This window comes from Taudactylus pleione, unplaced genomic scaffold (genome assembly GCF_031769625.1).
Source record: "Taudactylus pleione unplaced genomic scaffold, aTauple2 ptg000105l, whole genome shotgun sequence".
NCBI classification, from domain to species: domain Eukaryota; kingdom Metazoa; phylum Chordata; class Amphibia; order Anura; family Myobatrachidae; genus Taudactylus; species Taudactylus pleione.
The window spans coordinates 7,321,715-7,335,545 of NW_028284507.1; the positions used below are offsets into that span (position 1 = coordinate 7,321,715).

General features: G+C 44.1%; 1 protein-coding gene across 1 annotated transcript in view; it reads right to left on the bottom strand.

Moving 5' to 3' along the window:
• Positions 1 to 4,681: 4,681 nt before the first annotated feature.
• Positions 4,682 to 13,831, bottom strand: part of NFU1 (NFU1 iron-sulfur cluster scaffold) — a 36,847-nt gene continuing 27,697 nt past the window's right edge. Inside the window, exons 7-8 of the mRNA XM_088470812.1 lie at positions 11,546 to 11,720; positions 4,682 to 4,960 (exon numbers count right to left, since the gene is read on the bottom strand). Coding sequence (XP_088326938.1) covers positions 4,910 to 4,960; positions 11,546 to 11,720 — 226 coding nt within the window. The 3' untranslated portion in view covers positions 4,682 to 4,909. The remainder of the gene's footprint in view (positions 4,961 to 11,545; positions 11,721 to 13,831) is intronic.

The window sequence follows — 13,831 nt, forward strand, 5'->3', positions numbered from 1 at the left end:
AACATTGACAGCACGCCCCCTTTGATCAGACACAACGAGCGAAGGAAAGTCCTTCGCTCGTCGCGTCTGGCGCATGCGCACGACGGAGCTCCCTCCGTCGTGCGCATGCTCAGTGCAGAACATCGACCCACTTGCGAGCGGACAGCCGCTCACGAGTGGGTCTGAATCAGGCCCATAGGTCTCTAGGGCAAGCAATTGGTTCCCAACACGTTTCGTCTGCTGACTTCTTCCTGGAAGAAGAGTTCTCAAGGGTTTTCTAATGATCCAGTAGTCCTCTAACGCGCTTAGCAAACACCGTGTACCATTAGAACACTGGAGTGATGGTTGCTGGAAATGGGCCCTCCATACACCTATGTAGATATTCCTTTATACGAACTGCAAATGTCTGGTTTTTAGTCATTTACCACATTAAGAATGTATACAGTGTATTTCTGATTAATTTAATGTTATCTTCATTGAAAAAAAAACAGTGCTTTTCTTTCAAAAATAAGGACATTTCTAAATGACCCCAAAATTTTCAATGGTAGTTTATACATTATATATATATGTATATATTATAAGGGCACATTCGTGCCCTTATATTAAGGCTGCATCTAAAGCTCCAACTGTCACTGTATTCTGACATTCTCAATTAGGAACCCTTTTTTGCTATAGACTATGGGGAATTTTTGGGAAGGCAAAACTCCAGGTAGGGGTGGAATTTAGCTTTGGGGTTTGTTTTATTAGGTAGCTATTGTGCCAGGGTATGTGCTTTTGGGGTTCAGGTAAATTTATAAAGTTACAGTTTTTAAACTATTACCTCAAGAATATGCCATTGTAGAGATAGGACTTTTCAACTTGTTGCGCAGCCACAGTAGGAGCCTCCAGCAGGTGTAATAACTGTGGCTTCACTTGGGTGCAGCAAGATGGCCATCGTTTGCGGGTGGTAGCGGGGTCCAGGGGGAAGAAGCTGGCGTTAGCTGCAGCGGGAGCTGGTGGAAAGGCGCGGGGGGTGTAGCGGGCGTCAGCTGTGGCTAGAACCTGGGGACAGTAGCGGGCTTTAGCGGTGGCAGTGTGGGCGGCGGTGGTGCAGGTGCTAGGACCCGGGGGAGATAGCAGCACACAGAAGGCAGGCTCGGATCTGGTAGATCTCTGATACCTGCTACTGTGTTTAATTTTTTTTTAAAAATGGCGTGACCCCACACCCAAATTTTAACATAGATGTGTAGATCTCACTGCTGCATTCGTCCATCTGTGACTTATTGATTTGATTTTCTCAGGTGCATACGCACTACCAGTGAGCCCACTGATGCCCCCTTTGCACTGCACCGCTGTCACTGCTCTGTCGCTACCCCAGACGCCTGCAGCCGTCTCGCACTCTGCACCTGACAAGCCACCCTCCTGTGCGCTGTCCCCTCTTCCACCTGCGTTAGTGTACCATTCTGTTGCCCTTCTCCCCTGCAGGTGGCCCGGTTTGCTCATCCAAACCCCGATAGCTAATACATTTAAAAAAAAGCTATGAAATTCCATAGACAAAAAACCTTATGGTTTCACATGTCCCATTAAGGCTGCTTAGACATGATCTGAAAATGCACAAAACCTATTGATTTTCTGCCACTCAAACTTCAAAAAGCAATGAAATTACGATCATTAAGGCTGACACCTTAATGGACGTGTTCCTTGCGCAATACAGATATGGTATGCCATCACACCCTGTGGTTAACTGCAGATTCAGCAGTCTCACAGAATGAGATTGCTGTCACTCACAAAATGGTGGAGCTGCTAATTCACAGAATTGTGTGCTCATTGGAATACACACATGCAGTCTATGCAACTGAGGTCAAAGCAGAAAATAGAACTGTGCAGATGGGATAAAAGTGGTGTGGATGGGGGAAGGAGAGACAGCAGCGTGGATAGGTGAGACACAAAGACATGTAGAGGAGGGATGGTTAAGCAGTACAGAGGGGGGGGGGGGGGTAGCCAAAGTAATGCAGATGGTTGGAAAACAGTGGTGCGGATGGGGGGAAAACAGAGTGGCACAGTTTGGGGGGACAGCAACATGGATAGGGGAAGAGAGTGGCATGGACATGGGAAGACAGAGCAGTGCAGATGGGTAAAGACAGATTGGTGCGGATAAGGGAATACACACTAGCACAAATAGGAGAACACACAACAGTAGGAATTGGGGACGACAGTAGTGCGGGTGGGGGGAGGAGACAGAGTTGGAGGAAGAAAGAGTGCCACAGAGGAAAGGAAGACAGCGGCATGGCTTAGTGGACGGCAGTGGTGCAGAAGGAAACAGTGGCACGGATGCAGGGTGGTGCAGATGGAGAAAGACAGATTGGTGCAGATGAGAGAACACAGACTACCATTGTTCGGAGACCACACAGCAGTAGGGATTGGGGAAGACAGATTGGTGTGGATGGGGAGGAAGACAGAGGGTGCGGGTGGTGGGGGGAGACAGAGTTGCACGGTTGGTGGACCAGAGTAGTGCAGATGGAGGAAGAAAGAGTGCCACAGATGAGAGAAAGACAGCAATGTGGCTGTGGAGAAGGCACGGATGCAGTGTGGTGCAGCTGGGGGAAAAACATTGGTGCGGATGAGTGAACACAGACTATCACAGTTGGGAGACCACACAGCAGTAGGGATTGGGGAATATATAGCAGCATGGAGGCATATAGGGGAAGAAAGTGTACATGCATAGACAGAGTATGATATTTTTAAAAATAAGGGAGCTGAATGTGTATTCTAAATGAGATAAAATGTATGCAGTGAGAAGGATGTTGGAAGCCAGTGAGATTGTTTTGGTGATCAAATGGGAAGATTGTGGGCACTGAGTGGGATGTGGGAGCCACATAACTGCTCAAACCTCAGTTATTATATTTTATATTGTTTTATTGTCTCATTGTAGACTTTGGAATTTACATGTAGATAATTTATGTGTGTATCTGAGTGTGTGTTAATAAACTATAAGTTAGGAATGGCACATTTATTAATACTAATGTCTTGTTCCTGGGAGAGACACCTTTGGGTAGCGCTACCTCTTTAAATTGGTCAGAAGGTATTAGTACACGGGTTGTGATTGGCTGTTTGTGACCGCTCCACTGATAGTTGCTTTCTTCATCACTCAGGCACAGATTATGCCTTTCTGAGTAGGTTTAAGCACATTTTTTAAATGGTTTCTGCTGTATTGTGGAGGTTTTTGTAGTTTAATTGATGCCAATAGTGAGTACATATGCTGCACATGAAATAAATGTTTTACAACATGGGCGCAGGCGAGACACAAGAGTCTAAGTGTGCGTGGCATAAACCAATGGAATGCATCTCAGGCTCTGCATATGGGCAGAAATACACCATTTTTCATGCACTGTTTTTGTTTTTAGAGTAACACACATCACTCTGCATCACCTACCGCATCTGTCCTGCACTGTAGGGACTTCTGCATACAAGTCCTATTCTGTTCCATTTATGATCAGCGTTATACACGGTAGCACGGTAACCATATTTATTATGCTGTACTTAATAAAGAACAGGCCACACCATGCACCCATCTACTCTGTGCTTCACTCATTAAGCCAAGTGACATCGCACCTTGTATAAGCAGATAGTTGCTGGAGCTTAGAATTATTACAGAGAAAGTAATGAACAGAGCAGACATTTTACAGGTAAGAGGCGTGATGTAAAGAGGTGGGAAAGTGAATTGTGAGCTGGGTTCTGCACATCCTTACATGCAGACTGATCTGGGGAGTAGGGGAAGATGGGCCTGGCAATCATAAATAATGGCGTATAGTCACACTGTAACTCGGAGCCCAGAGTTAAGCTGGGTACACACTTTTTTGATTGCAGGCTGATCGGGTAAAACTGTCCAGATCGGCCGTGCAGTCTGTCCCCAGTGTGACCCCTGTCAGCCGCATACACACTGTGCAGACATAGCACAGTGTGTACGGACTTCTATGGGATCGGGAGGTCGAACCGATAAATATTAAACAGTACATAAGTTGCGACCTCCCGATCACGACCGGTTCAGGAGAGTTAAAAGCAGTTTATCGGTTTTACAGTGGTCTAGATAGGAGGAGATAAGAGCATGATTAAGTATTTTAATGTTCTTGTGCTTAAGGAATACCTAAATAAAAAAAAAAAAAAAAGGATTCCCAAAACTCATACATCTAGCAGAGTGCATATCATCACAAAGCAATGCACAGTCATCTCAGAGTAACATGTGAAACCAGGCAGATGGCGAAGTGGTACACAATTTCTGACGGCTGCATATGGAAAAGATAAACGTATTTCATCTGGCACAGGAGTCAACATCCTCTGCCTAGTGTCGGCATTGGGCAGAAGATTGCATATCGAGCACATCCTATAACAGGATAATCTACCAGGATTCATCAGATTGTTTTTGTATGCGAAATGTCCACTCAAATCGCTGAGTGTACATGTTGGCAAAAAAACAACAAAGCAACAACATGGTTGTTCTCCATTTCTCCCCCCATTCATGAATATTGAGACATTTGCAAGTGATACTGACGGAAATAATCTTGGCACTTATTCAGGTCATAAAAGTAATAGAGTAAATAAAAATATATATTGTGATGTATTTACTAATTTCAGCTGGAAAGGAAACAGTTACCTTCGTATTGTCACTTTAGATGAGATCGTGTCATCACTTTACATAGGTAAAACATATGACCAGTCCTTATAATACACATCACAGGAAATTTTATTATTCTCCAGAAATGATAAATAAAATGAATTCATGGCATGTAAAGTTGCACACATACTAAACAAGCAGTGGGATATAAACTGTAACATATGGTTTCCATGATAAAGAAGGAAAAGCTCCACTAGACAAGATGGAAAGGAGTCGTCGTAGTTCGTGGTCAGTGATGTCATAAACCATGGCGTCCTTTACTATGAACAGAAGCGGACTTCAAGATGAAGCGGGTTCTTTTTCAACATCTTCATCATCATCATCTGTCACCTTAAGAAGAATAGACACGAATAATTATATTCTACTTACATGCATCTCATTCACAGGGTACTAACTTCAACTGTGCTATTCCAGCTTCCAGTATAGAGCATGTAGGACAGAGGTATAGTAAGCTGGGGCTCGCTATGTGCTGTACAACTACTAGTAACCGGCTTATCATGCTTTCATAGTTCTACATTAGCTGGGAAGCCATAGGTAAGCCAGGCAGAGACCTACCATTGTAGACAGAGCTGTGTCCTGTAGTACGATAAAGCTAATTATAATCAGTCTTCACCTTTTACATTGATCTAAAGATCGGATGCTTACAGGGGTCGGAGATCCGGCATTTTTATAAATGCAGATTTCTGTTTTTGACATAGATCAGAGGCAGAACGCTGACACGGGGAGGGGGATCTGAGTGCCGCAAACCAGTGTTTGCTCTGTGGCTGAAAACCGATCATATGTTGCTCTTTATGGTCTTTTAAAGAACCCCTGAGCCTAAATTACATACAATGTGAAAATGCATATATTTTATTATTCACAAATATATTCCCATACCAGCACAGAGCTTGAGAAGTGTGACATTGCAGGAACAGTACCTGTGTGTTCTGCACTAATAACTACATGTAGGTGCACAAGGTACGCCTCCAAACCAATTGTATTTTTGCTGACGTCTAACCCTGCAGGAGTGTTGACGCGCCTACAGTGATCTCTGCCTACATGAGGATGCCCAGCTACAATCCAGTTAGACCTTTTCATACGCAAGTGTAGATGTGATGGAAATGCCTGTACCTGCACAAGCTCGGTTCCGCAGCATACGCAGTACTGGAAAAAGCAAGATAAGCTCCGCAAACAGGCATACGTTCTCATCAGCCGCTGGTCTTTACAAGAGTCTTAAGGGCCAAATACACCTGTTGTGCACGACCAAAAACTCCTATCCACAGACAACGGTAATCGGCGATCCATCAGTGATCAGGGGAAATGTAACCATTCTCGGATCGGGAACAGGGAATCTAAATTATTTGAACATGTTGAAATGGCTCAATCCCCCGGTGTCAACAGAACGGGACATTTACGTCAATCTGTGGCAGATATAAGGGCCTCTTTACATAGCAAACACTCTATTGTGGTTATACTCACTCACATAGATTACCCAGGCACCAGAGCTATACACAGCACTGTATGCAAATCAGTGATAAAACAGCCAGCTGCTGCCATGGACACAGATAAGAGTGAGAGGTTAAAGCTACAGCTCTAGCATTTGTTCCTCCTGTAAAACGGCCAAACCTTTGTGCAAAACTATAACGTAACTCTCTGTGGGGTCTATTTACTAAGCAGTGTTAGGAGACAGAGTGAAAAGTGATAAGAAAGTGATAAGGTACCAGCCAATCAGCTCCCAACTGTCATTTTTCAAACACAGCCTGTGAGATGACAGTTGGGAGCTGATTGGCTGGCACCTTATCACTTTCTAATCACTTTTCACTCGGTCTCCTAACACTGCTTAGTAAATAGACCCCTGTAAATCTAAACACTAATATAAATGACACGCACCTTCTCCTGCTGTGCAATAATTACAGACAGGAAAACTGATCCGGTGTGGTATACGAAAGTTGTGTTCTGAAACGTTCGAGATCTGGACTTATATATGGAAGTGCTCCTAGTAACGGTCTATAGGACAGCAATGGAGTGGGGGTTAACTCGCAAGAGAAAACTTAAACAACAGGATGAACTCTGGTAATGCAAACTAAGGTGAATGGAAGAGTCCAAGGGGCTGATTCAATTAGCTGTGAGTTCCGTACCCTGTGCTCGTAAGTTAACATTACGAGTATTTTGTGGGATATTTTTATTACTATTTTCATGAAGCGAGCTCCCCATTTTCTTGCGATTTAATTAGAAGTGGCAAATTTCAGATGTCTGCTGTGTGCAAACTATATGAAGTGCTTGAAAGGCGAGGAAATCATCCTGACCCCTACAAAAAGTGGCAAATAAGATATAACAGTGTAAAATTTTGGGGGGCATTAAAAGTATCTCTATAGTAATAAATGTATATGTACACTTCTGTAGAACATTGGGAAAAAAAAAAAACACAAAAAGCAATTTCCATCCGTAAATCCAAAAATCCCTTTTCCCATCAATACTACCCCTAACATACATGTACCATCAATACTACCCCTAACATACATGTACCATCAATACTACCCCTAACATACATGTACCATCAATACTACCCCTAACATACATGTACAATCAATACTACCCCTAACATACATGTACCATCAATACTACCCCTAACATACATGTACCATCAATACTACCCCTAACATACATGTACCATCAATACTACCCCTAACATACATGTACTATCAATACTACCCCTAACATACATGTACCATCAATACTACCCCTAACATACATGTACAATCAATATTAAACCAAATCTCCTGCTTTTTAGAAAAAAAAATAAAAATCACATACTGATTGGCTATATTTTACTATTTAAAAACCTCTAAAAATCAGTGATTCTCAACAACAGTCCTTATGTACCACCAACAGGTCATGTTTTGTGGATTTCTTTAGGCGAGTTCATCTATGTTAATACTCCACTATGTCTGTAGCCACAAAACTAAGAAACTCCACTGTATCACCACTGCTTAGTATAGCAAGCATTCTGCTGGCACTACTGTATGCTACAAGCGCTCTCAGTGTATACTGCATCTGGCGCACTACAATGCTCAGCATTCCCCATACGCTCCAGGCTGCAACTGTCAATATCTTTGCAGCCAGTACCTACTTATTAACCCTGTGTCATAAGCTACCTGTTTCTACTTGGTTAATAAACTGCCTCCCTGGTTAAGCCAATCTGCTGTGTGCTACATTTGGAATCTTCCCAACAACATTATTAGCTGAATACTGACATCTTGTCTGCGGGCAGATGGAAAATATATGCCCTGAAGATCCAGTCTTTCCACTCTCATCACTGTATGGTCATCCCTGCCATTGGCTTTACTGTATTTCACCACAATTGCTTCACACATTCCACTGATTCTGCTTTACCTCATCTATCACCCACTATCACCTCAGCTATGCGGCCTCTGACTCACCCTCTCTTTCTGCCATCTTGCTCACTTCTACTCAGATACTTGTCATATCTCATTGCCACACATCTGCCACAGGTCCCCTCACCATCCCCACACTATGCTCATGTTCCCTATACCACCCACACACTGCCCACCCTCTGTGGTCCTCTAACCCACCATTGGGCCAGACGGTGATCTTCATTGCTGCCAGTTATTTGATGCCCAATCACTTACAAAAGCTAGTATTAGATCACTGGTATATGTCCACCAACAAAAGACAAGAACACACACACAATTGTAGTAACTATGCAGAGATGTATTTTTGCACAACATGCTATGACGATTAGGACTACTGCCTGGGTAGAGGGAACACAGGGCCTGATTCAGAGCCGGAAGCTATTTGCGCTCGCTCGTTCAGAAAAAGGGGCCTGATATTTAAATTGAGCGCTCGCTCTTTGCGGTCTGTTGACGCCTCTATGTCTGAGCGAGCGAACGAAACATGCGCTCACTATTTTGTAGAGACGCCCCCTGGCCGCTCGCATCCTACGTCATCTCCGCTATTTATTTGATTAATCGAGTACATCGAAAGGCGTCTGAACTGCTCGCAGTGCTTGTGGTAGGATTTTCCTACCGCAATCATGCGAACAGTTCAGGCTAAGAAACAACCAAGTGACGTGGTCGATGACGCTGGTTTGTTAATTATGCACACCCTTAAAACGCCCGTTTTGACCGTTTGGCACGCCTGCGTTCGGATCTCCACTCCCCGTTTTCAAGCACCTTCCCCTGTTACCACCCACAAACGCCTCATCCTGTCACTCAAATTAGCAGGCACTCGCTATTTTGCGAGCGCTCGATTTCCGACCGCAATGACTGGTTGGCGCATGCGCATTATGACCCATACGCATGCGCAGATGTGCGAACATCGCTCGGAGCGAACAAGCGGCCGAATCAGGCCCACAGTCCCTGCGAAGGAAGTGTCTAATCTCTAATGAGACGAGGATTTAATTATTTGGCCAAACTGTGTATTATCCATAAAACATTATTGAGCTTAGATGGAGAAAGGGAAGAAGAGAGGGAGAGGGAGAAAGAATAAGGCATAGAGGCGAGAGTGAGGGGTAAGGGAGAGAGAGATGGGAGAAAGATGGAGAGATATAAATAGAGGGGTGGGGGGAGGACTATATATAACTGACAGTCTGAAGGGGAATAAAAACAACAATATCAATTAAAAAAAGAGAATTGTTTGTACTGATTAGAGCAGGGGTAGGCAATGTGTGGAACTACACATCCCAGCATTCCCTGCCAGAATGTGGCTGTTAGGGCATACTAAAATTGTGGCAGGACATGATGATTTGAAGCTTAAAAACAAAATGTACAAGCATGTCCTGCACTACGTCAGTCACTGAGGCTGCAGGCTTTTACTATAGCGAGATGTGACAGCAAGAGGGACATCTAGAGCTGCCTCTATGAATTGCACCATCCAACACAACAATGGCTCATTTATGGGTGGGTGTAGTCTTCATGTGTTTCAAATCCATGAAACACACTGGGGGCCCATACCATCATTCTGACCTCTGCATGGATGTGATGCAATTTTTTTTTTTTTTTTTTTTGTGCATTCGCCTATGACCCACCCTCCCCCCACTCAGCTGAGTTAGGCTCCGGTATGCATGAACATCTGATATATTTTTTTTCCTCAAAAGAAAAACGTGTTGTGTTACAACGATTGGCATAGGGGTAAGAATGATGCTATTGTAAAGCCACATAACATGTTAGCCTACACACGCATGCCTATATAATATACAAAGCCAAGTTTGCAAGTTATGATATTTTATGACACTATACAGACAAAATAAACTAAATAGAAACAATAGAACAATATAGGTTTCCTTAAAAAGGCCTGTAAACCAATGTCTAGCATTAGTAGGGCTAGAAGACTGGAGTAACACTGGCTAGATTATTGGAGAACTTTTGATAGGACCATAAGCAGCCCAACAGCTCAACCTTTGTTATCCAAGCAGTTATGGCACAACCCACCAGCTTACTTCCGATTCCCCCTTGTGTGTGGCAAATTGGTAATTAGTACCTATGTAATGAGATCTTTCATTTACTCTGGTTCTAAGGAGAGGATATAACTACACAAGGCCTTTCACGGTCATCACCATCTTTCCAGGAAGCAGCGAAGAACCTATTATACAAAGCAGCAAGAGGTCACCTGTATTCTCTATGACGGCTGCTATCAGGGCCGGCTCGGGACACGTTCTGTCTGTGCGGCCGCACAAGGGCGCCGGGACCGCAAACCTGGATGGATCTAGAATCCCGCTCTCCACCCACACGCTGGAGTTATTAGTATATAACCTCAGGGGAAGGGAGCAGTGGGAGTGTATAAAAGGACAGCGCTGGGTGCTAAGAAACCTAGCGCCTGCCCTGACTGCTATCAAGGTTATTGATCTTTTTATTGTAAACTATATAAATGTGAATTAAGTTCTGAAATGCAAAATGAACACGTAAGTGTGAACGGCTTCAATAAAAGTAAACGGTGATGGAGACACATGCAACATCAAAACTTGTTTTAGCATAACAGCGATGTTCTCTGAGTTGTTCAGGGCTATTACACCAAATGGAGAGTTCTGCACTGCCCCATGTGCTCAGACCCACACAGTCTCCTGAATATAGAAAATCCTTCTTGAGGATCACTGCTCCTATTTACCAAAGCCTGGGAATGCAATCAGCAATACAATGTTCCTGTGAAGACCGTGTGGAAAACGAAGGCTCTCAGACACGGGTGCCCGTTCTTACAGCCTGCTACACGCCCTAAATAATGGAAGTGACCTGACCTGCAGACATACATGTTCACAGAGGCTCAATTTTGAATCTATTTCAATGTTGCTTGCAGCACTCAAGCCGCCATCAGATAATATGCATTCTCCACTCCCTTCACTGGCTGCCTGTAAGATGGCAAATCTTCTTACAAGTCCTACAGAGCCAGGTTCCAAGGTACTTGAAGCAGCTTCTGATTCCCTACACCCCCACTCACTTGCTTCAATCCGCAGATGGAGGACTATTAGTAGTGGCTACAATCTCCCATACTTCACTTGGGGATTGAGCTTTTAGCTATGCGGCTCTGACTCTATGGAACTAGCTGCCTCCTCTCAAGAACCCTTCAAATACAGACTCAAGACTCACCCGTTTCCTCACGCCTTTCATTAATGCCCCTTTATTTTATAAAAATAAAAAACCCTCATGCTCAGCTCTCTTTTTTATAGTTTGTTAATACTTTTATTTGTTATCATGTGTTTTAATCTGCAAATTTAAAGACCTATGAGTCTTACTGGGAGAAAAGTGCTATATAAATAACATTATTCACAATCATTAACAACGTAAACAGTACGCTGTGTTACAGAGATGCTGAGTGAGTACACTTCAAATGATATGTCAAAAGCCATGACTAAAAGGTTAGGTCTCTGCTTTTACTAGACGTTGTGTGTAAATAGCCTCAGGATGTACAAGTGGTGAAGTTTACCTGTTCCACGCCCTCTACCTCCGGGATATAGAACTGCAGCATATTCTGAATACCGTTTTTCAGTGTGATAATGGAGCTCGGGCAGTTTGTGCAGGAACCCTGAAGCTTCAGCTGAACAATGCCATCCTGAAAGCCTCGGAAGAGAACGTCCCCGCCATCTTCCTGTACCGTTGGACTATTAGAGGAAGGGAGAAACATTGTTGTCACTGGATGCATAACTCCCATCATCCCTCTATTCTAGCACTACAGTGTACTACATTAAAGTATCACATTAATGCATTTTTTATTGACAAGATATATCCAACTGCAAAGCTTTCAATTATTTATATGATTTACATTCCCTTTATTAGGTCTATGTATAAGAAATGAAATCACAGTGATTTCACCCAACTGGTAAATAATGTGAATTACACAGCAGCAATTCAGCGGGACGGTGATGACGAAGCGGTAGGAGTATATATTACAGGGCTTCATTATATGCCTTTTCCACCACACTTATAAACCGGGTTATTCCAGAGCAACCGGGGTTGAGGTTTGGGGTGAAAGGGTCAACCCAGGTCTCGTTACCCGGGAATCCTACCCTGGTAGCTATCAGGGTCTATCCCGGGACAGTCCCGGGTAACAGGACTGTGAACGGTGCAACCTGGGTTATCCCACCTGGGTCATGCAAAAAGTCGCTGATTGGAGCTTCTGGTGCGCTCAGAGATGATGTCGTCATCTCCAAGCGCCCCCGCTGGGCACACAGCATGGCTAATTGGGTGGATACAGATGTCAGGGAGCTGCTGGCAATAAGGGGAGAGGGAGGACTCCGCAAACAAATGAAAGGTACTGCTGTGCCAAACAGCAGTAATCTGCAAAAACTCAGGAACTCCGGGCTACACAGTGGTAACTTGTCGGCCATGATTAATACAATGCAGTGAGTAATCACCGCCCGCACTTTTTAGGACCTCATCTCTTCGAGGCTGAAAAACATCCATTTCCAATAACATACGCAAACTTTGTAGACACGGGTTCAGTGTGAACGGGGTCTACCCTGCAATAACCCGGGTCCAAGGTGCAGTGTGAAAGGGGGCATTTTGGCAGAAAAGGAGTAATAAGTCTCTCTTGAGAGCAGAGGTTATATTAAAGGAGAGATTCATTTAGCAGAAGGTTCTGTCAGTAATGCACGTGCGGGTTATGTGGCAGAAAACTAGCTGTGTTTCCTTCAGTAATAAATTCCAACGGAACCACACGTTTAACTGAATATACACCCATAGGGGCGATTCAATTCAGAGTCATGCTGCTGGGTCCTGTGTGCATCATAGACACTTACTGCACCCCAACATTAATGATTTTACTGTGCACCCCTATGGGAGTGTGAGGTAAAATGGCCAAAGTTGCGTTAGTGATGTCCCGCCATCGAGCAACCCACACCAATCCGAAAGCACATCGCCAGCAACCCTCTAAATTTAATTACCCGCTTAGAGTAACACTCTCTAATTACATGGATGTGCTCTCTACTTTGTAAATGGTCTTTAAAATTGTGCGATAATTACAAAGAAAATAAATGTAGAAAACAAAGAAAATGAAAACCTTCGGTGCCCGCACATAAACGGTGTGAATGGTGCATTCATTTAGCAGCAGCACTGTATGTATGAGAGGGTGGCAGATAACATGGGATGAGCTGGCACATTCTCCATCTGTACCAGTGCCAGGTCTCTGTGTACTTTCTACAGCAGTACAGCACAGCTCGTGGCATTGGGGCCGGTCACATCACAGCCCCAGCATGGAGCACTGATTAAGCAGCCTGTGCTGTGCATTCATATGTGCCCGAGGGTGATCCCTTCCCAGCCAGAATAAGCAACCATTCACAGAGTATCCTGCTGCATGTGGTCTGTGATTATAATGCAGCTCTCATGTCAAACTGTACAGTTCAGTACACACAATCTTCATAGGGATTAGAGCTTCAACTGGGGACATTTATGGACAAGGTGCTGTAACCTGAAGCAACAAGGCATTTGCTTACATTTTGGAGCTTGCAATGTGATTAACCCTGTGTGTTACAGCAGCGTGTTCCTTCACACACACACACACACCTAGAACACCGCCGCCCACTGCTGTAGGTTAACACACGTAAATGATGAACTTTAGTTATGACATTCTTACGGCCACACCTATAACGTATACAGCTCATTTCTGGTTTATTATATCCTTGGTGTGAACTTGACCCAGTGACACATCCGATGCTATAGTGTCTAAGGACACAGTCTCACTGAGCCGCCTCTCCTGCAGGTGTCACTGAAACCT